Below are 25,662 nucleotides of genomic sequence, written 5' to 3' on the forward strand. Positions count from 1 at the left end.
GGGGAATGCATAAATGGATATGAATACATTGAATACAATGCAAGTAGTTTGGGATAAAATCATCTGCCGAATTCATAAATGTAATGTAATGCATTCATGTTTATGTAAATGTCTACATGTCTCTTTGCTTCAATGTGACACATACGGGTTTGTGTTGCTAAAGATGAAGAACGCACTGCCCTCTGGGATTGGAGTGATTTTCTCCTTCTTAACAAGCTCTGAGATCTTTGGGCGGGGCCCCGCAGGAACGTCCGGCTCTTCTTCATCCTCCTCTGTTACATGGACACGATGATCAGGACAAACATACTTTAAAAAATGGTCTTCAATGTGCAACCAGATACAGGTGTATAGTATAGTAGTTCTATACCTGCATTTTCATTCTCATCCTCCTCTCCAGGCTGAAGAAGAAAACAAACATTATTAAATGCTACCACTAACACAGAAGCATTTCAAATACAAACATAAATAAGCTAGTTACCTTGGCATCATCTTCAATTTCATCAATTTCATCACTTAAAAAAAAGAAGAAGTGGAAATTAGATTCAGACGCTCAACGGCTGATTAAAGGACCTCTACAAGGTTTTATCATTTACCATTTCTTCTTATCATCGTTGTCTGTGTTCAGAGACTCTGCATCAGCAAGGTTGTCCACAGCGATAGCCAAGAACACATTCAGAAGAATGTCTAGGTGTCAATGTGTTAAGCAAACCAACAGCATTATAATGCTCATAGAAAACAACAAACTATCTATTTGGGATTTTTTTTTAAACTATGCAATATTTGCAACAATGAACGCAAAAAAATTGTATACAATAAGATAGTGAACAACTAATCCACAACTAGGTTAAAATGATAAAAAAAATTCCCAATTTTGATTTTGTGTTTACTATTTGGCTTCATTAGGAAGTCAGCAGCAGTAAGAGGATACAATTTCCACATATGAAGAGAATGATGAAGTAGATGCACACGATCATTCCTGACGATGATGGGCCGCCGTACGCCATAATTCCATCGTACATGACGGCATTCCAGTCTTCACCAGTCAGAATCTGAAAACAACATATCATTAACATGAGTAAACACATATCCATTAAAATCAAACCTTAAGTCTGGATAGATGAATATGGACAGACCTGAAACACAGTGAGCAAGGCCTGAGGGAAGTTGTCAAAGGTGCTCCTCTTTGTTTGGGTCTCGTCAAAGTTAAACTTGCCACCAAACACCTGCATACCGAGGAGGCTGAAGATGATGATGAAGAGGAAGAGCAGCAGCAGTAGAGAAGCGATGGACTTCATGGAGTTCAGCAGAGATGCCACCAAGTTACTGAGAGATGCCCAATGACTAAAGGCAAGAAACAGACCATGCAAAACACAATTTTCTTAAAACATCTTATGGGTTTGGAAAATCATTAGTGTGGTTTAACACACTATTGCTTTAACACACTTTTTATTCATCTATTTGGATCTCTTACCGTGTGACTTTAAAGATCCTGAGAAGTCGCACACATCGAAACACTGAGATGCCGAGAGGTGACATAACCTCAAACTCGACTAGGATTGTCTCTGTGATGCCTCCGCACACAACAAAGCAGTCAAAGCGATTAAACAGAGACACAAAATAAGCCTGCAGACCCAGACTGTACATCTTCACCAACATCTCACACGTGAACAGGGCCAGCAGCACTTTATTGGCCACATCTACAGGAGAAAAGCAATCGCGTTGAAAGAAGAAAGGATATGGTGAGAATGTGAAGCTTGATCTTTTACATATATTACGAGAGCACAAATACATGCAGTGCTCACCCTGGACTTGTGTGAGCCACATGGGTTGGTTGTAATGTTCTGAAGAGATAGTCAAAGTGTTGAGGAAAACCAAGATGATCACCAGCCAATAGAATGGCACAGATTTCACAGCCAAACGACAATTCCTTCGACACAACCGGTTCCAGCGACGCCAGCGCCGACTGAAAAAGAGGAGGTAGTGAAGTCAGACAACATAGACACGAAGGAGAAATGACAACAGAATAATATACCGAAAGAATGAGATTTAAAAACCTAGATAAAACTCTGGATAAAGAAAAGCTAGAACACAAGAGAGATAGAATGCTAGATAGATGGATGGATAATTATATGGGACACTAGACAGACAGACAGATAGATCTGAACCTTACCTGAACTTTGATTTTGAAATTTTTTGACTGTAAATAGATAGAAATGGAAAAGTTAAAAATAAAAAAAAACAGTATTCATATACTTTCTCCATATGAATGTATGTTTCACATGTATTTGTGTTTTCTCACCATGTTGGGCCACAACATGTCGCCTTCTCATCTTCTCCTTTCTCATTTTCTGTATTCATGGATTCTGTCTCACTCGCCGGCATGCTTGCTATTGTGTCACAAACACAAGGGTCATCAAACACGAATTAAAACACATACTTCACACATACTCTGCCAAGAAAGATTTAGTGGACAAAAACTCAACATGATCATCTTCCTGAAAAACATTCAGCAATGATAATGAGATTTTGAGACACTGAAACCCAATTCAAGTCAAGTCAAACGCTCCAACTATTAATATAACGTGCACTGTTTTGAATAGATAAGGCTAAAAAGATTAAGTATGCATGTGCAAAAAATATTTAATGAATATAAGTCAGTAATTTCTAAGCTCTGACATGATGCAATTTGATCTTGAACTTTTGCTTTACCAACACGAAACCTCTTGATAACACTTTACAAAGTGTGTACATTAGAATTCGTTAATGCAATAGCTAGCATGCAAAGACAATGATCAACTAATCTCTGCATATATTAAAGCATTTAAAAAAATTAAAAAAGGCAGATATGCAATAAATATTTATAAATTAAAAATGAATAAACAATGAGAGGACTATATATATATATATATATATATATATACACACACACACACACACACACACACACACGTGTATATACAAGCATTGTTGAAAATTAGTAAAATTAATGCCATTCAACATGCTTTTTTGCTTTTTTCCAATTTATTTCATATTTGTTTATTAATTCGTAGAATCATTACGTAAAATGTTAGATATTTTTTATATGTTAACTCAAATTTAATCATCTTGCATCACTGTTCTGAGAGGAAATTTACAAAATGTAATTGAAGGCCAAAGTTTTATCATGAGTTCAGTAATGGTAAAATAAAGGCAACTTTAAAAAAAAAATTCTGTTTTTCTTAGTCCTCACATTTCCTCAGGATATAAGGATAAATTCTGACACATCCAAAGACAGTAATAAATGAGTGTGATCAGAATTTCTGTGACTGCTCTATAAAATGCTGACCCTGAGCCTGGTGATCTGGGTTTAACCTCATTTCTATGTTAGAAACTCGCTGTCACCATTTTAAAGTGGGATTTTTAAGTTGGAGAGACACTGCACTCCCACTCCTGCCAGATCTGATCTCTGACTCACTCTGATTTTGAGAGAATGAGAGGACTAAATTAGAACAGGAAAGAGGAAACAGGCAAGCGAGGAATGATAACTAATGTTGTGGTAAAACTGATGGGTATAAAGAGTGTACATAAGCGCTGACAGGCACAGAGAAGGAAAACTCACACTTGCATTGCACAAGTAGCATGGTTAGGAATTAGCAGTGCATTCACACACTTCAGCGTCCACATAAACATCACACACACAGATATTAAAGATGAAACATTTAGCTTAAATACATACATCCATACAAGCCAAAATTTGTGCATAAGGCAATGATTAATACATATATGTTTTAGATATCGCTATAGTAAACATTCACATGGTAAAATGATTCGCTCGATCCCATGCTAAACAACATGATTACGATTCCATGTCTGTTCACCACAACATGGAATATTTGTCCAGCTGAGAGGTGAAACCAACTTCTAACCTTTATACTGCATAGACTACCATCCAAAAGTTTGGGGTCACTATAATGTCTATTTTCTAAAGAAGAAATAGATACTTTTATTCAACAAAGGTGCATTAAATTTATTATAAAAAAAAAAATAATAATAAATAAAAATAAAAATAAATGCTGTTATTTATTTATTTATATTGAAAGAATCCGGAAAAAAATGTATCTGTTTCCACAAAGATATTTAGCAAAATATAAATGTTCAACATTGACAATAATACTGAATATTCTTAAGCACAAAATCTGGGAAGGATCATGTGACAGTGAAGACTAGCCCTGCTGAAAATCAGCTTTGCATCACAGGAATGAATTACATACTAGGAAATATTCAAAGAGAAAATATTTTGCTACAGTAAATGATCTTCTTTCTAAAACAAACAATCGTTGTGTCCCCAAACTTTTGAACGGCAGTGAAGAGTGATTTTATTATAGTCAAAAATCCAATGAAAATGTAAAGTTTTTTGGCCTTATGTTCATTAATACATACCCCTAAGAAGTAACATTTAACAGCTTAATGCGTTCAAAATGCATATGCATTTTAGGAAAATGGACCAAAAATAGTGAAAAAGTGCTTTGATACTGTATGTCCCAGCACAATTTCCTGTTTCAATACAGCAGAAAGTATGGCAACAGTAGTAACTGTAGTAAAATCACTAACTTGTCATGGATTATTACTTCTATAAAATGCTGGAAACAGCAATATGACTAAACTAATGTTCAATAAATAATGAAATCAATGAATAATAATAATACAAATCCAAAAATATCTGTGAATTAGTTCCTTTAGAAATATTAGTCCATTTTGCAACTGGTAACCTGATATTTTATAATCCAATTTTAACATTTTAAAATGCCTATTACACAAACACTGTGCAAGGCTTCTAACAGGTAATATTTATGAATATCATCACATAAGTAATCACATATATGAAAGGGACAGAAGGGTGGGAGGGAGATTTACCATGAGTGTCAGAGGACTGGCTGAACCAGCTAAACCCTTTCTTCTTCTTCTCCATCAGGCTGGCCAACGTAACCCCTTCATTTCCCATGCACCCAAAGCCCATGCATGATTTACACAGCACAGCCGCAGCACGGTCATGGGGCGAGAACGAGTAGTCACATCGACACAGGATAAAGCACAGGAACAAGAACAGCACCAACACAACAATTAACAACAATAAACAACAACATCAACATTGAGGCAGCTGGTCAGCTGGACGGGAGCAAAGGATGATGGGTAGTTAGTTAATAGCGAGTGACAGCAGGTTATTAGGATCACAGTGCAATGAATTCAGTGAAAACATAAGAACATAAAAGCATAGTCTTGTATAATCAATAAAAAGCAGGAGTGCAATTTGAAAGCGGTATGAGTCAATAGAGATGAAACTGCTGGTTTGATATTCAATTGGAAAAGTAGGATATTATTTGTACATTTTATTCAATTTACAACAACATCTAAAATGATCAAGAATGCTTACATGGCAGGCCGATCAAATGAAATACAGTAAATATTCAGATTTTATGGCATTTTGTGACACATAAGCAAAAGCAATGAGATGTTGAATGTTATCATATCACAGTTCAAAATTAAAACGGAAAAAAAAGTAAATGCTTTTTATGAATTTTTTTTATTTTTTTTACTAGAAGCCAAAGCAGTTATTTTCATTTAGTTCAACCTGGTTTAATAAAAAACAAAAACTGAAATAAAAATGTCTAAAAACTATAGAAATATTTTTTTAAGAAAAAAAAATGCAAATTATAACATAATAAAATTAAGACAAATTCAAAATAATAAAAATATAATTACACAATTAATAAAAAATAATAATCTGTAAAACTTGTATTTATTATCTTGGTCTTGTTTTTCAGTAAAAATACTAAAACCATATACTATATGAAGGAATTTTCTGTATTGATTTTTTTTAATATTTCAAATATGCTTTGAATTAGAGCTGGGCGATCTGTCAATTTTATATTGTGAATGATCTCGAAGACTGTTTTAATCATTTTAAGCAGTGTGCTTACACCTCTCCTAAAATTAACATTCAATTCATTCCAATCATGTAATGTGACTGTTGTAAGATGCAGTCTACTGTGGGACATGCTTTATGTTTTAGTTTTAAACAGAAATATTAAAAGCACATTAACTACGAAAGAGACTGTTTCCCAGGTGTGTTCTGTGCACACACTCCGAGGCGTAGCTATACGAACAAGCAAATTATATGTGGAGTTTCAGGCACAAATAAACGTTCAAATACACAATTTTATGTCAAAATGTCTGCCTTGGAGAGTATTTACAGTACATAAAGACAGTTATATCTTAAGTGAATATAACAACTGGGAAAGAAATTAGGTGCATGTCAGTATATTAGATCTGTGCGTTCGGTCTTAAAGTGACAGCATCCTAATAAACCTACTGCTGTCTGTGTCATTAATGTTAATCAAACAACAAAATACAGAGACAATTACTCACTGCTCTTGAATGAATCAATTTATAACTTTAATAAGAATCAGTGTATATTTGATTCATACAGTGTTTTAAAGTTTAACTCCGTTTTGGTTTTTTAATGCAATACTGTGTTTTAAATTGTTGAAATAGGTTTAGGCTTGTTCCACTCTGGATATTCTCAATAGTACATCTCAAAATTGGCAAGATCGCGATTCAGATCGTCGATTATGATTTTGTATGATAAGATTGTGATATGATATTTTGGAAAGATCGCCCACCCCTACTTGGAATTGTGTTTCAGGGTTAATGGAAATGACCATAAACTTAAGAGATAATTTCTTGGCAAAAGTTTACCAGTAATACAAAGTTCTGTCATGAGAATTCAGTTTGCATTTCCATTTGCGGAATAAGTTCAGTATAAATGCTAAGCTTTCCAGTCAAGCGACTTTCGTGGGTCTGTATCAATCAATTATAGCAAAAAACCCTTTCTGAATGCAGCCTGTTAATCTAACCCGTCCATCCTCTCACAGAACTGAGGTCAGTCACAGAGGCTGAAATCTGCCGTACTGTAGCAGCGGCTTTAACCGCTCTGAATCATGTGTGCTGCTTATATAAAAGGGATTAGGATTAGTCCTTATTTTGCTCAGTTTCGCCACTTCATGCCCTTCTGAGCAAACTCCTCTCGCTCAGAAGATGCCCAGCTAACAGGGAACATTCTCAGAACATTCTGGCAAGGTTCTCTCCATGTTAGAAACAAATAAACATTTTCAAAATGTAAAAAAAGAATGATCCTTGACATTTAGAAAACAACAATTAACAATACCTAAATGTTACATATTTTTGTTAGTTGAGTAACCGGCCATGATGACCGACTTACGTTTAGCTCATTTAATGTCACTTTTAAACACGGAGAAGACTTGATCAAACCAAAACTGCAAGCATGATGAACTCTAGTTCTCCAGTTTCCAGAATCAGCCTCTGCTGTCAGTCCTGTACTGAACCTTCTGACCTGGAGATGTTTGAATATGATGGACAAATCTGCGGCGAGAGACTTGTGGCGTCAGCGCATGCTGACTGCTCCTCAACTATTTCATCAAAAATACACCAGAGGCAGCTGTTTTGGGTTTGCTGACATCTGTTCTCTGTTTGATGGGCATGACGGGCCAATTAAAGATGGCTTTGTGGCTGCTACAAAAAGTTGCAAAGCTTTGGTTGCAAAGCTAGTGTCACCATTAACTATTACAGATCAGAAAATAGCAATGCAGAAGCTTACTTAGCAAATTTCATTAGATCAACACAAAATACAAATAATTCATTTTGACTAATTAGGCCTATTGATTCTTTAATTTAATACTGAATTTCTTGGATTTTAATCAATAAATGTAGCCACTAAATCTTAACAATTGAACAGTAGTATACATAAATTACATACATTAATATCATCTTATATTTCTGAAAAAAAGTTTATTTTATCGAAAAGTGAAAGTATTATTTATTAAACAGCCTACCATACCTACAGCAATAATATGAATTTTTAATTCTAGTATCTTAAATTTACATTCAAATTGACCAAATTGATCTTGTATGCTACTCAGTTCAAATTTAATTGAAATTCATGAACTAATTTGGAATTAAAAAATCATTCTCTGTTCAATTCTAAATCAATCCTTAGATGCAATACCTTCCTGCATTTGTCTGAATATGAACTGAATGAGTACTCAGTAATCATCAAGTTACTGGTATGGATTTAAATGACATACTGCACACTCTAAGTTAGTTGAGATGGCCATACCAGTTGTCATGTAAAAATGTGCTAGTTTAAAGTGCCAGCATGAAGAGAGATCAGATAGTTTGCAAGTGTAACCTCTATTAGTTGACCGAAATACAAATAAGAGTAGTACTCAGGTACTCACGGTTGCGTTTGCTTTCCTCATCTTCCTCTTCATTCTCAGGGTCGATGTCTTCGGCTTGCGTGATCCAGTCCAGATAACCTTTCAGATCTTCCTCCAGCTGCTGTTTCTCTCGTAGCTTTTGGAAATCTCCACGAGCCTTCGCCTTCTCTCGCTCTTTAGAGAACTCTCTGGGTTGAGGAAAACACAGGTTTTACCCTCAGAACATTAACAATCCTCCAAAATATAATGGACCCCAATTTTTTTTATTTAACCTAAACTACTGTACATTTGGGAAAAAAAAAATATCTGAGTCATTACACACTAAAATATCAGAATAACAGAAATAGTACTTTATAAGCATAACATTTCACAAGACAATAAAACAAGAAACCAACAGTATATTGAATAGATAAATCATTTTTAAAGTTTTTTGAAACCACATTTTACATCTGAATTTACAAGGATTTTGCATTAACTTAAAACATTTTCAATAATTAATTTAAAGTTTTCTTTAAATGTTCTGAACCAGTGTTCATTGTGATGGGCATGACTATTTAAAAATATACATTTTTACCTGATTAACATTTATGGCTACATTTAGAGTATACATAAAACATACTTTGTTGTCCCTGAAAAATAATTTTCTGAATGTGATTCTGAACATGAACCGTGTCAAATAGAGTTCAAATTAATTGGTTATACCAAGCACTTTGTGACCTGGTTAATGTTCAGAATTGATGTTTCACCCTGCTAAAAACAATTTGGACTAGTTTTGACCATCATAAAATCCAAGACAGTTGATATTTTTAAATCTCAAAAAGAATACAATGCTGATCAGTTTTATATAAAAGTATAAATAATAAGAAATCTTCTCAAAATAGTGCAGAATATATTTTTTTTGGTCAATTTAATCAATTATTTTAAATGAACTAATTTAAATTAATTATAAATTAATATAAACTTTTTTTTTTACTCTGCACGATTTCAGATTTTTTAAACTTTTACATATAAAAAGACATAAATATATATATATATATATATATATATATATATATCATATTTATGTCTTTTTATATATATATATATATATATATATATATCATATTTATGTCTTTTTATATATATATATATATATATATATATATATATATATATATATTATCGAAATCATATAATATTATTATAATAATTTATATTTATATTGAAATATTATTCTACAGACATTGCACTATAATATTAGTAATATTCCATTTAATATTCCATATAAAAACATATTACAAGTACACTAGAAGTGGAAGGAGGTAATGGTTCGAGTAAGTCTATTGATAGGAGGATGTTGGCTAAGGTCACCTTTTTAATAAAAATTAACAGGATTTTAATGCCACAATGTTTAATATTCACTTAGAAAAGTACACCCCTTTTTTGAACATTTCACAAAAATCACTTAAAAATTCATGTCTGTAACAAACTGCAAAAAGAGTTCTGCTCAAAATATAATGCCTAAGGTAAAGGATTTGTTTAAATTACAAATCCAATGTATGAGCAGTTATAATGAGCAGCTAATTAAAAAAAGGGAAAGATTTAATACATTATTAATGTACATGTTCACCATATTCACATGCAGCTAAACCTAAGTGTAAACGCTTCAATGTCCTGCCAGCAGGGTGCATGCTTGTCCACCAAGGACTTGGAAAAACATCACACATAAACGCAATGGAAAGGTCATACGATGTGTGTGGCGTCCTTAATAAAAATGGCAGAATCACAATAATGGAATCCAAACCTAATTTCGCAAGATTGCTTGATCTGCAAATTGTGTATGTTGCACCACAGGCACAGCATTTGAATCTCTCTTGGTGGAATATTAATAACCCTGCAGCTCTAAGAAATGGCTTGTAGGATTTACGGACACAGGAAGGAGATTAATTTCACCCTTCCAGAGGGGTCACAAAATCTGTGGCCCCGTCTGAATGAAATGAAGAGGAAGAGGATGAATATGAGAGTCATAGGCTGTCTTTGGGATGTAAAAAAACAAAACAATGGTATTGAATTGAGTCACCTGTCTGGCTCGGGTCTCCTTCCTCTCCTCCATCTGCCCTGACTTTCTCTGGCTATTTCATTATCTCATCTCCTCAAATTCTTTTTGTCTCCTTCTGCCTTAACTAATCTCTGTATTCTGTTCAAGGTTCATGCAAAAAATGAAGAATCCAAAAATGTACAATATAAGTTATGATGAAATGAAACTGTACAGGTTTTGTAACCTATATTGACATACACTACCATTCAATACCGTTCAAAAGTTTAAGGTCAGTAAAATTAATACTTTTATTCAGCATCAATGCATTAAATTGATCAAAAGCGACAGTAAAGGCTTATAAAGATTTATAATGCTGTTAAATATTTATATTTTAAATAACTGCTGTTCTTTTAAACTTTCTATTCATCAGTGAATAGAAAATGTCTCAGGGTTACTTGCGTAACTCGTTCTCTGAATAGGGTATGCAACTATGATCCAATGGGAACACCCCTTTGGTGTGCCGAATGTCTGAAACCCATGTGGAATCACACCAATTCAATGGCTGATGGTGCAGGCCCCACCTCGATGTTACTACATCACCCACTCTAATACTAGCGACCACACCATCCAGAGGAAGCAACACTCCTGGTAGAATGAGCTTGAATACCGAGCGCTGAGGAGAGACCTCAGACCTCATAAGCATCCCTTCCCAATGAAAAATTCTATGTTTTTAATCCAGCGCACCCTCTGCAGCTCACACCAACAATTGGGAGGATTTGCGCCATTAACTAGAGCTGTCCACATAGAGCAAACAGGGCAGAGGAGATGAAGCCTCTCGTGCTCAACAGAAGCAAAAGGAGGACAGAAGGAGAAAAGCACGACGACCTGGGAGCAAAATGACGTGGACAAGACCTTGAGGACATAATGCCCAATCCAACGCACAAAGAGATCAAACAATGTCTTCCTAAGAGAACTTTGTCCGCATACCTATGAACAGCAATAGCTGCAAACCAAGCTCTCAAGGTGGTAGCAGCCGCTCCAGACGCAAACATCTCTTGCAGAAATTCCACCACTGAACCAATAGGGCAGGTGACTTGGTCCACAGCATGAGCTGAACACCACAACTCAAAAACCTTCCACTTGGAAGATTAAAGCCTCCTAGTAGAAGGAGCCTTTCATTATCAATGGTTTCCTGAGCATCCAGAGGAAGACCAGAGGTCACAGCTGATTGCCCTTAATCAGCCACACCCATAGTATCCAAATCTTGGGTCGAGGGTAGTTATATCCTGCCTTTGAGTTGAGATAGCAGGTCTTTCCTGATTGGAATCTCCCATGGGGTGTGCTCTATAAGGGAGACTAGCTCCGAGAACCACATCAACAGCTGTCAACAGGAGGCGGACTCTGTACTTTCTCACTCTGCACAAAACCACAGGTCCAATCAAGACCAATCAACTTGATTGGAGGCAATGCGTACAGCCTATGATCCGGCCATGGGTGGGCAAAAGAATCTATCCCCAGAGGAGCCGGGTGTCATAGGGAGAAGCAAAGGGGACAATTCCTGCGATGTGAAGAGATTTACCTCAGTCCTGCCAAAAAGATCTCAGATCTAAGCCACTGTTTGGAAGTTCAGCATCCTGTTCCCTGACCTAAGTTTCTGCCTCGATAAGAAGTCTACTGTGAGGTTCAGAGCACGAACCACTCATGAACTGCTCTCAGAGAAAGAAACCTGTCATGAGCCCAAAGAAGAAGGTGGCATGCATGCCTGTCCAGTGTGCACGATCGTCACACTTTTAGTAGGAGGAGGGCCGGCCACAAGGGACAAACTCCTCTGAACTGGAAGGAGCCCCAGGAACAGCACAGGAGAGGCCATTGCCAAGAGACAGAGGACTCTGCAACATGTGCTCAACGTAACAAGAAATCCGAACAGGAGCCAAATGGGCCTGCATCGAAAAAGAATTGAAGAGAACCCCCAAGAAAATAATCCACTGAGAAGGGGTGAGAACACTCTTCTGAGCATTCAACCTGAGACCAAGAAATCAAAAATGAAAGATGTACTGGTATGCCTTTTCCCCAAAGGCGAACCTGAGGAACTTCCTGTGCTGCTGAACAACCTGAATAATAAAGTGAGCATCCTTCAGGACTACAGTAACGAACCAATCAACTAATCACACATTGTCATATAACATTTAAGGAATCAGTATTGCGTGTCTCCGGGTGTGGGCATGAATAATCCAGGGCAAACTCCACTGGCGAATCTGTGCAAGAGAGGGAGAAAGAGTGAGGCCATTCAGCTCACTCTCTTAGCCTTGACTCCAAATCTGAAACTCAGACTGACAGGGGAAAATGGATGACTCCTTTTCAAAAACCATGAGCCTTGCATGAAGAGCTTTGAGACAGAGATTCTCACAAAATGTACAGTTAGAAGTGCTGTAAAAAGCTTCATGCACGTGAGACAAATCCATACATTTACTACGCTTACTGTGTGAGTTGTCGTTCGCAATAAAGTGAGAGATACGGTGGCTGGCAACGATGAAACTCCATAGCACTTCACCACGAGAAGAAACGAGCTTCCATTGAATGCAGTTGCCAAAGTGCAAAAGTGAAACTCAATGAAATAAGCCAAAAATGGGCCAGATAAATCTTCTAAAGGGCTAAATGACCACTTCTGAAGGAAGGAAATCTGGGAAGAAGATGGCAAGGTTGCTAGTATTAGATTAGATGATGTAGTGACTTCGAGGTTAAGCCTGCTCCATTAGTCAATGATTTGGCATGATTCCATACAGCCTTCAGACAATCGGCACACCAAATGGTCATTCCCATTGTGTCATAGCTACGCGGCATTGAGTGAACCTATGAAATAGAACTATTAATCAGCACTAAGAGCTAAGAGCTTTCTAAGAGCAGCAAATGATTTCTGAAGAATCGTGAGACACTGAAGACTGGAGTAATGATGCTGATAATTCAGCTTTGTTTCACAGGAATGAATTGCAATTTAAAATATAGTAAAATGAAAAAAAATATTCTTTTAAATGATATTAGTAATATTTAATAACATATTTTGATCAAATACATACTATACATTTGTACTTAAGTGCTGAATCAGTAAATCATCTAATGACGGGGGGGGGGGGGGGTATACTAAAAACAGCAAATGTTTCTCTTGAATTAGCATCATTCGCCTGCTTTGCCCTAGTTCTTTAGTCTAAACAGTTTAATTTCTCAGAGTCTGAATCACTTCCTCTCTCACATTGTTTCGCTCAACCATTTGACATAATAATGTCATCAGTTCAGAACAACAACACAGCAGATGTGAGGATCTTTTCACAACACACAACACGTCAGAAAACACCTGAAACCTACATATATATATATGTATATAGTATACAGTCATGAAAAAAAAGGACTGCAAATACCCCAAGCAGATCTGTAACTAATTTACAGTAAATCTAAAACTGATTGTTCATCTAAAACGGAAGTTTGTCTTTGTTTTTACATTAGTGAGATTAGAAAATATTTTCACTATATTTTACCATAATTTTGACTATAACTATTTAAAATATATATATATATATATATATAAATAGTATATGTTCAGTTACACTAAAACATTCGAGTTAAGAGAATAGAATGCATATGGAAATTCTTACAGTTTAGATCAGTTTGGACCATCATAAAATCAAAGACATGTATTAGCTAAAAGTATTAGATAATCCTGATCTGTTACTGGCATAGACTGGATTGTTTAAGGTAAACCAACATCGCTATGATGGGTGACCAGCTAGAACCAGAATGAAATTACACAAAACCATTACACTGGTTAATAAGATGCAAAAGGATGGTTTAATACATGAATAAATAAAATATATTTAAATGAAAAAGAATGTATGTATATTAAATGATTAATATTATTACTAATACATGAATATCTGTTTATTAAATTGTGTAATATGTAATAATTACTTAATACTGAGTTTATCATTTTTATTAGTAGTAATAGTAGTATTAACACACAGACACTAATGTAACAAAAGTTGCCCAGTCTACCTGAATTCACCCAAGTAAAAAAAAAAAAAAAAATAGTAGTTTGCCATTTTTGTCTATGACTTTGGTATTGATCCAAGATCAGGTCTATCGTCAAACTTCATGCTGAACTCCATGCAGGAAAACCTTCAGCTCAGAAGTTGAGAGAAATGACAGCAGACATAAGAAAACCACAGCAGTCTCCACAGCACACAGCGCTTCTCATTCTCTTACCCACTGAGTACACCCAGGACAAGATTCAACACAAAAAACGAGCCCAGAATGATCAGACTAACAAAGTAGATCCACGGCGTCTCCCAGCCAATGGCGTCATTCACCTACAGGGGCCCAAACAGGATGTTAACCCAGAGAGTGAGGTTTCATTTAGCTGAGAGAATCTCCAGGGATGGAGTTTAGTCTTGGGAGAGAGAGAGAGAGAGAGAGAGAGAGAGAGAAAAGAACTGGAGACCAGGGGCCGTAGTGAAGAGAAAAGAGGAGCTGCTCACCCGCTCAACACACCCAGAACCAGGTTCAAGACGAAGAAAGAGCCGAAGATGACCAAGCTCACAAAGTACACCCAGGGCAGCTCCAACCCCATAGCATCATTCATCTGAGAGAGGAGAGGAAGTGAACGAGGAGGAAGAGAGAAAGAGAGAAACAATGAAAGATTGGGTATGAAACAGAAACTGTAAGGAGAAGGTTAAAAATAGTTCTAGAGAAGACATTATACTCAAAATCAAACTGGATTTCAGTTTTAACACATTTAGATGTTTTGAATAAATACCAGAATGCTTTCACAAGTCCAACGTCTTATAAAAAATTGAGTGTAGGATGAAGTCGATACATAGAATATATAAAGGAGAAGTCCCACACACTGTCCATAAGCATGCAAGAATTGTACTGAATAAGCTACATTTCAGAGACCTTTGTCTCTGTATATCTATATATATACCTTCCTAACTATTTCATATTTCATTATATATATAATCCATATATACAAATTTATAAAAACATATACACATATAATAAAAAATATTTTAAGTGATTATTTAAAATAATTAAATATATGTATACTTAATTATATATATCTATAAATTGTTAAATTTTACCTTTTTTCCAGGAGGCAAGCTTCAATACCATGCATGCTGGATTATGCATATTTACATGTTAAATTTGAGCATGTCAAATAAGCAGATACCTAGAATTTGAGGGTGACTCATGGGAAATCTATGTTGAAAATCTATCTGAGGTTTATGCTGCTGTAAATGAAGTGTGCTGAGATGGAGGAAAGACATTCCAGCGGATGATGTGAAAGGTGGGTGGATCTCATCAGAGCACACTGGTCAGTCACAGACCCTTGAGTTCCTGCTTCAGTGTGTGGGCTGCTAGTTTGAGCTTCTCACACTCTCCTCAAAACAGTAATGACTGTACGAGCACTTCATCCTCTCCACACAGATATAATTATTGACTAACATTCATTATACAGTACGCCAACAAGAAGACATGCTAGCTAGGATGCGAGAGGAAGTAGCATGCTAATACTAACCCAGTAGAGCACATCCGTCCAGCCCTCCATGGTAATGCACTGAAACACAGTGAGCATGGCAAACATGAAGTTGTCGAAGTTCGTGATGCCTCCGTTGGGGCCATGCCAGCCCTCCTTACACACGGTGCCGTTAATGGGGCATGTGCGGCCATGACCGTTAACAGCACACGGTGCCGGTTCGTCCTCTATTATTTCTGCAGAAAGAGGAGAGAAGATCAAACTAAACAAGCATAACAGTTCAAAACACTTTCCAACAATGCATGAATTGCAATGTGTTGAAAACATAATATTTTTCTTATATTACTTTTTTACAGCATTTAGATCAAATAAATGCAGCATTAGGGAGCAGAGACTTCTTTCAAAACCTTTTTTTATTTTTTTATTTTTTTTACCGACCCCAAATTTTTGAACAGTAGCATATCAAGATTTATGTTGGCATAAAAGTCAAACACACCTGTTCCTTGAAAGTAACAGGAAGCATGCATTTTTCCAATGAAAAGCTCCAAACCGATGATGGCGTAGATGATGATAACGAACAGAACCAGCAGGGCAATGTGGAGGAGGGGAACCATGGCTTTAATGATGGAGTTCAGCACCACCTGTAAACCTGAGAATATGCTAAAATATGTTAAAAACACATGAACATGTACATGCATGCAAATTAACACTTATCGACAGGAGCATTCACTTGGGTGCATTTCAGTCCAAATGTTCACATCTAAATCATATTGCATAGACACAGACACACATTAGTGTCTTTATGGCAATGAATTTGACAGCTTGTTCTCAGAGAATGTTCCTGAGGGGATGCAGCAAGGAATGCTGCACATTTCCTGCCATATGGCCACATCATGTGCCTTCTCTTACCCAGCATCCACCCCTCTGCAGGGGTCCAGCGTACTGGGGACTCAGAAAGGGATGCTGTCAAAGTGCCTCATGATTAGTGTCGGGCAAAACTACATTAAAAAAAAACTTACTTACTAACTAGAAGCCTTGAATATGTAATCAGCTTTACCTGATCTTGACTGAACTTCTTTTTTTTCTCCTACAAAGGGTTATACCTTGCTAAACATGTTGGCAGCAGACTAATTAAAACATTGGTATTAAATAATATATTAAATAAACAGCTAACATGCTTTTAATATACATGTTAATAAGTTAACTAGTTAAAAGTGAATAGTGTTATCTAATATATAAAGTTTAACTTAATATTTTCAGTATAAAAAAAAGTAAATGTTAACTGAAATAATAATAATAAAAAAATATATATAAATATATATATATTTTTTTTACAATTATTCGAATTTAAAAAACTATGTATAAATAAAATTTAAGTGAAAACAAAATGCAATATACTGTATGTAATACTAAAATAATGATATCACTATATTAGCAATTTAGATTGCAGTATACAGTAAATACTGTAAAAAGTGGTAACCAACTACTGTAATCTTAAAGAGCTATATCTACCCAATTTAACTCAAATTTGTTTTGTTGGTATAGATTATTTTATATTGGACTGTTGTATATTGGATTATTGTATATTGCAAATCCAGTTAAATTAGATATGACATTTTTTTTCAGTGTACTCACTATAAGTTAAGACCATAATAACTTTAAATAGGGACTTTCGTTAGTAAATGTATTATTAGTAATGCCTAATGATAAAGGTTTTTTTTTACTCACTGGGCACTCCTGAGACCAGGCGAAGTGGTCGCAGCACTCGAAAGGCTCTGAGGGCTTTGACATCGAAACCTCCTGGTTTCCCTCCATGGCCGTGAACAGGCGGGTGGCTAACAGAATCCTTCTCCACATCTTTGGTCAAAATTTCCAAGACAACACTAAACAATCTGTGGGGTGAAAAAAACTATTAACTCATCGATACCACTGAATATCAATAAAGTATAAATAAAGAAATATAAATAAAATTCTTTATTTAAAAAAATGGTATCTTTACCAATTAAACTGATTCTTTATGTCTTTAGCCCTCTTTGATTTAGACTGATTCAAAGATAGCTCAATCTCAAAGATCTGATTTAAAGAGCTCCTTCATTTAAAAGAATCATTGGAAGAACCTTTTCAGACGAGTTATTTCTTGTGAACTGGACTGCAACAGAATTGTTTTAATACTATTTATTTAGTATTACAGTTTTTTTACTATTTTAAATTAGTTTTATTTTATATTTTCAGTTTTTTATTTCATAGTTTAAGTTTCAGTAATTCTGATATGTGCTTTTGTCATTTTCATTAGTTTTTAGTTAGCTTTATTTCATTTCAATTTTAGTTTTAGCAATTCTTGTACTTAACTAAAACTTTGTTTTTATTTATTTTCAGTTATAGTTCCAAAGCAACATTTCAAATTTTTGTATACAGTACATTTTTATACATTATTACCAAGTTTTTATCTAATATTTGTATTGTATTTTATTTCACATTTATTGCAATTGCCAAAAAAGTTTTTAATAGTTTTAACAACAATACTGGACTACACTGATTTTGCTTTGTGTGTGTGTGTGTATTAGCAACATATATATATATATATATATATATATATATATATATATATATATATATATATATATATATATATATATATATATATATATATATATATATATATATATATATATATATATATATATATATATATATATATATATATATATATATATATATATATATATATATATATATATATATATATATATATATATATATATATATATATATATATATATATATATATATATATATATATATATATATATATATATATATATATATATATATATATATATATATATATATATATATTTTTTTTTTTTTTTTTTTTTTTTTTTTTTTTTTTTTTCTGTATAAAATATATTTCCTTCACAATACACAAATCAGAAGAATGACCTCTATTTTATATCTTACAAAAAAGGATGAAAAAAAAAATCAAGTTATAAAAACCTAATATAAAAGATTTTTATGTTTTTTTATGTTTTTTTGAACCTTATATGAAAATAGTTTTATAAGATTGCTTGTAATCTTGATGTAAAGTAGCAGTATTATAGCCAAAATATCAAAACATCTTTGTATTATAAAATACAGCTTCACATGTCTGCGTGACCTTTCATCAATGTGCCAAAACAGAAACAGCAAGACATTCAATCTGAACAACATCAGGCAGCATCATCTGCTGTACACATGACAAAAAACAGCATGTGATGACCTGAAAAGACCATGGTGCACATCTGAATAATGATGTACATACAACAGCAGATAAAAATAATAAAACATTTATTTGTGTCAAAAATTGTACTTTGAATGCAACCGCTCCTATTACAATAATCGCAAGCCTTATTAATGCCAGTGCTTTGCCCTTTAAAGAGTGACTACCTATCTGTGAGTATTCTTGGCTAATCTTCAGCTGCAGGGGGCTGCTGTGCAGGAGCTAAAGATCAAGAGCGACAGCCCCGTGAACAGAGGGACGAGTAGGTGAAGAGAGAGAGGGAGACAGCTCTTCTGCATGAGGCGAACTGATCGAAATGTGACCTAGCTACCCAGTGGACTGTGTGTGTATGAGTGAGATAGAGATGCTTATAAGGAAACACAGAGGAAGAAGAGGAGATTGTGCACAGAATGAGATGATCTACAGAGAAGCAAACAGGCTGAGTGGTTTTATATATATTATTTTTTTTTATCTAACATACTCACAAACACTTTCTTACGGAGCCCCACACATGAAATGCAAGAAAAATAATTGTGTGTACAATTTATTAATTTGTTATCTCAATTTATAATATTGTGCGCACAATTTAATCATTTGTGCCCTCATTCTAGGTAACTCGTGCACACGTTTTAATCATTACCTCCTAACAGGTGCTGGTGCTTTATTCATCTTCAGTAGGCTAGGAAGGCTTTTGAGAATGTCTCTATAACTCATTCCCAACTCTAAATAAATATAATATAAATATAATAAAAACAGCAATATTGCGACATATTACAATTTAAAATAACTTCTCTATTTTTATATATTTTCAAATGTAATTTATTCCTGTGACGCAAAGCTGAATTTTCAGCATCATTCCTCCAGTCTTCTGTGTCACATGATCCTTCAGAAATTAGGGCTGCCCCCATAATAGTCGTCTAACCTTTAGTTGAGGAGAAGATGCTTAGTCGACCAAAATTGTATTAGTCGCAAAAAAAAGAGCAGTCACTTGCTCTTAAAATAATCCATCATCATTTTTTATTATTAATATCTATGTTGAATATAGTGGTGCTGCTTCATCTTTTGTCATTATCATGATTCTTCGAAAGTTCAGAAGAACATAATTTATTTGAAACCAAAATATTTTGGTAGTTACATTCATCATGAATGCGACCCCAAACTTTTGTATTGTTACTAGTTTTCTTTAAAAAAAAAAGCAGAAATCTGGGTTACAGTAAGACACACCGCAATAGTACAAACAGGAGTGTAAATTATATGCATGTCAACATGACTTTAGTGTGAAACCCTTTACTTTTCTTTGTAAAGTTATATTCAATTTTCAACATCTAAAACCATAAAGCTACCGTAAAATTGGTGAGAACAACTTAACAGCTCAAATAATAAATCCGTTTTAATCAAATAATTAATTTAAGTGTATTTCTGAAATTAAATGCATCACAATTCTGCTTTTAAATAATCAGAAAAATTGTCCCCATTAACTTTCAACACAAGTAAAATCATAACACTGATTTTGGCTCTTTTTTTATTATTAAGGATGAGTCTAAATAATTTTTGTATTAATCAACATTAAGCTACAGATGCTGTTGATCAAGCTTGTAACTAATAATGAACCCAGCATATTACTTTAATTATCATTTGAATTTAAATGAGGTCTCACTCTCCATGCAAATTATATTTCATGAATATCAAGTTGTACATAATTCTCAAATGGCACACTCTCAATAACCACTGTATAATGTATAGACGTTATGAAAGCAAACGCTAAATGTAGAACGACAGTGTCACTTTTGAACATATGTTGCTCCATTTTCTTTTTTAACAGATCAATATTGTATCTAATAATATTACTTGACCACAGTGTTTGATTACACCTGCTGCAAATAAATGCATGATTATATATATAAAACAAAAAATTTGCCAAAATTATATTGAGGAGAAAGACACAAAGAAGTGTCAACAAATCTGGAGCCTTTGTCCACTATGAATTTGAAGAAAGACATATTTTCAATGTGTAAGAAGTGTCTAAAATTAGTATTAAAGCAAATGCTCAATGTAGTAATCCAGAGAACATTTTATTTTCTGTATAGAGACAGAGCAGCACAAGTGTTTGTCAGTGTTAAAGCACAACGTGATCCTGATGGTGCAGTTAAACTGCTAATGCTTACACAATGCTTATGCATGCGCAATGAAACAGGCCTGAGGCACGGACAAAAGACGAGCAGCTTTCTTCTTCATTTTATCTTTGGGCTTCTGCATCTTTTTTAGGCTGATACAGTAGAAAGTGATATGGAATTAATGCATTTCAATGAAAACCAGTCTGCGGAGGTTAAGGATTCCTCCTCTTCTACCACATCAGTACATTGAACAGTTGATATAAAGCAACTAAGGCTGGCAAACAGACACTGGAAACATGGTTTTTAACTATATTTCAGCTGAGAATAAAAGTGAGTAATACAGTCCATGATGAACTCTAATCTAAAACCAGGAGATGCTCCACAGAGAAAGACTGCAGCTCAGGTCTTTTCTGGGTCATTTAGCCGCATGAGGAGTGTGTGTGCGTGTGTGCGCATGTGTTGGGAGTTGAGGAGAAGGTGAAGAGCCTCAAAGGAGGAGAATTTGTGAAAGTGACATTCTAGAAGATGGTGGAATAAAGGAATACGGAAAAGAAAGAAAATGAGAAGATACATTGGCATTATATGTCTTAACCTTAAATGCCATCCTTCTACATATATACTGCTTTTCAAACGTTTGGGGAAGGCAAAAAAAATGCTTACACTAATAATACTGAACATAAAAAATTGGGTGTTTCCATTACTTTAACTCATGTATATAGACTACTGTTCAAAAGTTTGGAGTCTATTAATCAAAGAAATTAATATATATAAATGTATATATGTATAAATATATATATATAAATGTTTGATAATGTTTTAAAATTGATGATAATGAGAAATGTTTATTGAGCAGCAAATCATATGACAATGTGAAGGATCATGTAATGATGCTGAAAATTCAGTTTTGCATCACAGGAACAAATTTCATTTTAAATTAATGACATTTCACATTTAACATTAATATTAATATATTTTACTGTATTTTCTATCAAATAAATGCCAAATAATGCCTTGGTGAGAACATATAAATGTATAGTGTATAGATATAAATATATATGCATATTGTATATATATGAAATTTATCAATTTGTATTTGTTGTTATTACTTTATTGATATGATAATATTGTCAGCTGCTAATGTTTTGGCATTATAGATGTAAAATGTACAATTTGAATTAAATTGGGGGGGGGGGGTCAAGAAATCAAGGAGGAAAAAATGAAATTGACAGAAAAAGCTGTGCTGATGGTAATCAAGGTGATGAGTTAACCTTAAGTTAACCTGTGTGAGAGTGCACTCTTGAAAAGAAAGGTTCTAAAAGGAGGTTTTCACAGCAGTGGCATTGAACCATTTTGTAGACAGCTCTTAAAATAATGTTTGTTCTCCTTATTGTGAAGAACACTTTAATATTCAGAAGAACCTTTTTTCACTATAAAGAACCTTTTGTTCAATGGAAAGGCTCCATGGATGTTCTTGGAAACATAGAACCTTTATATTTTAGAGTGAAGCAAAGCTTTAGAATACAAGCAGATAAAACATACCCTATGACGACAATGACGAAATCCAGCATGTTCCATCCGTTTCGTACATACGCGTTCTGATGCATCACCAAGCCGTACGCTATGATCTTCAGGAAGGTTTCGATAGTGAAAATGATAAGGAAGGCATATTCGACTGTTTCCTGTGAGAGACAGAAGAGGGATGTAGAGAAACAAATCAATAAGATGAACAACTGAGGAGAGTGTACAATAAATTCAAAGAAATATAACAGCTCACTGCCAACATTACTCTGTCAACAGACATGCATGAACTTTACTGGATTTGATCGATCACAAAATCATAGCCACAAGAGAGTTAACTTAGTCTGTATAGGCCTCCTTCCAACCCAAAATTAATTATTTGAGAGTGAAAACAAGTGAATTAAGTCAAAATTAAAAATACAGTTCATGATTTGAGTTTTATCATCATGTCTAACACAAACACTCACTTAAGTTTAAATGGGTCATGAAATGTAAAAATCTAAATGTCTTTGATATTTAGACATATATAAGGAAGCTTATAATATGGTCGGTAATTGAGACTTATTTCACAATTCATACTTTTCTCACAATTATAAGAATTGTGAGATATAAACGTTAGTATCGAGGGGTTTTTTTTGGCAATTTTCAGTAAATAAAGTCAGTATTGTGAGAAAAAACGTGCAAAAAAATCTGAAGTGTGAGATAAAATGTCAGTTATTAAAAAAAAATTTTTTAATTGAGTTATGTATACTCTAAAAAACATGAGAAATTATGAATTGCAAGGAAAAAAGTAATAAATAAAAAATAATAATAATATAATAAAAACATGTGTTAGTCACTTAAAATGAAGAAGACATTTTTTCTTTTTTTAACTCAAAAAACTTTATAAATGAACCTCCAGAAACATTGTATAAATGACCCCTATATATCATCACTCTTTTATATCCATGTCTTGGAAACTGTACTAGCATAAACAAATTAACGCCGTCTAAAATTGTCATTGAATAAATGTTATGAGGGAAAATACTGTTCCTTGTGATTTGCCTTTTAGTTACTTCGTGACACCTCAACAACAGTGCTACATTACTAAAACTGAAAGCGTATTGTTTTCGAAGCATTAAAGCACGCGGCTCAGTAATGGCAGTGGCTAGTGGGTTGTTTTCTCTGCATTGATGGTGTTAGACACAGTCATTTAACTTGTCAAATAGCATCTCTTTATACAAACACACACAGACTCAAGCTTTCTCCTTTATGTGTGTGTGACAGCTGTGCAAAGGTTGCACAATGAAAGAGGTTAGTTGGTGTGTGTGTGCGTGCATGTGCGTTTAAGTGTAAGGACATTTGGGAAGCTTTCATATGCTGTGGGCCTCGTTTTGCCAACATTTTACAGACGACTGAATGGAGCACTTAGCCCTGTGTAACAGAGAAAGAGCCTTTTGTTACTGCGGGAAAAGAGTAACCCAGGCTCACTGATCCTGCTACTACAGATAGAGAGAGAGAGAGAGAGAGAGAGAGAGAGAGAGAGAGAGAGAGAGAGTGATATGAGTGACGGCAACAGAGAGAAGTTATCACCGTACTGAAAATGAGATTTTTACAAGATGTCAAAGTGACAAACAAAAACAGATGAGACAAAAAAAAAGAAAGAAAGAAAAGGCAATTGCCAAAATTCAAAGTTAGTACACATTTAAAACACATCTATCCACCTAAAAATCTAATAATGACAACAATACATATTTAAATAGTTAATTATTTATACATCATGTAAGTTATTACATTTGCAAATAGAGTATTTGTTGTATTGCCTTTAATAAAATAAAATTAAATATTTTTAATAAAATTAAAAAAAAATGTGTCAAAAAAACAGATAGACCAGATTTCAGTGGAGCACAGTCATGAGAATCACAATTGTAATAATTCTGATGTTTAATAATATAATGTAATATATATTATTGTGTGCACATATAGATTTGATATATTTATAAAAAGTTCATAAAATGTATCAATGGTTTTATATATATACAGTACAGACCAAAAGTTTGGGAACATTACTATTTTTAATGTTTTTGAAGTTTGAAGTTTCTTCTGCTCATCAAGCCTGCATTTATTTGATCAAAAATACAGAAAAAAACAGTAATATTGTGAAATATTATTACAACTTAAAATAATAGTTTTCTATTTGAATACACTTCACAAAAATAATTTATTCCTGTGATGCAAAGCTGAATTTTCAGCATCATTACTCCAGCCTTCAGTGTCACATGTAACATCCAGTCTATCACATGATCATTTAGAAATCATTCTAATATTCTGATTTATTATGAGTGTTGGAAACAGTTCTGCTGTCTAATATATTTGATGAACAAAAGGTAAAAAAAGAAAAGCATTTATTAAAAAAAAACAATTCTAATAATATATATTCTAATAATATATTTTCTTTACTATCACTTTTTATCAATTTAACACATCCTTGCTGAATAAAAGTATTGATTTTATAAAAAAAAAAAGAAAAAATAATTACTGACCAGTAGTGTATATTGTTATTACAAAATATTTATATTTTAAAAACATTAAAAAAAATTTAAAACATTTTTTTTTTACTTTTTATTCATCAAAGTATCCTAAAAAAGTATCACATGTTCTGAAAAAATATTAAGCAGCAGAACTGTTTCCAACCTTGATAATGAATCATCATATTAGAATGATTTCTAAAGGATCATGTGATAATGATCCTAAAAATTCAGCTTTGCATCACAGAAATAAATGATAAAGTATAATAAATTTTAAAAACATTATTTTAAATTGTAATAATATATCACAATATTACATCTTTTTCTGTATTTTTGATAAAATAAATGCAGGCTTGATGAGCTGAAGAAACTTCTTTCTAAAACATAAAAAATAGTAATGTTTCCAAACTTTTGGTCTGTACTGTATATATATATTAAACGAAATGTTATTAT

General features: G+C 33.8%; 1 protein-coding gene across 1 annotated transcript in view; it reads right to left on the bottom strand.

The window, feature by feature from the left end:
* The window catches only part of LOC132119636 (voltage-dependent L-type calcium channel subunit alpha-1D-like), an 89,949-nt gene that overhangs the window by 41,139 nt on the left and 23,148 nt on the right, over positions 1-25,662 (bottom strand). Inside the window, exons 4-19 of the mRNA XM_059529776.1 lie at positions 22,724-22,863; positions 17,543-17,706; positions 16,311-16,463; positions 15,857-16,050; positions 14,817-14,920; positions 8,295-8,461; positions 2,300-2,387; positions 2,171-2,197; positions 1,803-1,963; positions 1,472-1,697; positions 1,134-1,341; positions 929-1,049; positions 594-684; positions 479-512; positions 368-398; positions 146-272 (exon numbers count right to left, since the gene is read on the bottom strand). Of these exons, the coding sequence (XP_059385759.1) occupies positions 146-272; positions 368-398; positions 479-512; positions 594-684; positions 929-1,049; positions 1,134-1,341; positions 1,472-1,697; positions 1,803-1,963; positions 2,171-2,197; positions 2,300-2,387; positions 8,295-8,461; positions 14,817-14,920; positions 15,857-16,050; positions 16,311-16,463; positions 17,543-17,706; positions 22,724-22,863 (2,036 nt within the window). The remainder of the gene's footprint in view (positions 1-145; positions 273-367; positions 399-478; positions 513-593; positions 685-928; positions 1,050-1,133; positions 1,342-1,471; positions 1,698-1,802; positions 1,964-2,170; positions 2,198-2,299; positions 2,388-8,294; positions 8,462-14,816; positions 14,921-15,856; positions 16,051-16,310; positions 16,464-17,542; positions 17,707-22,723; positions 22,864-25,662) is intronic.

Source organism: Carassius carassius, chromosome 38 (assembly GCF_963082965.1).
Source record: "Carassius carassius chromosome 38, fCarCar2.1, whole genome shotgun sequence".
NCBI lineage: Eukaryota > Metazoa > Chordata > Actinopteri > Cypriniformes > Cyprinidae > Carassius > Carassius carassius.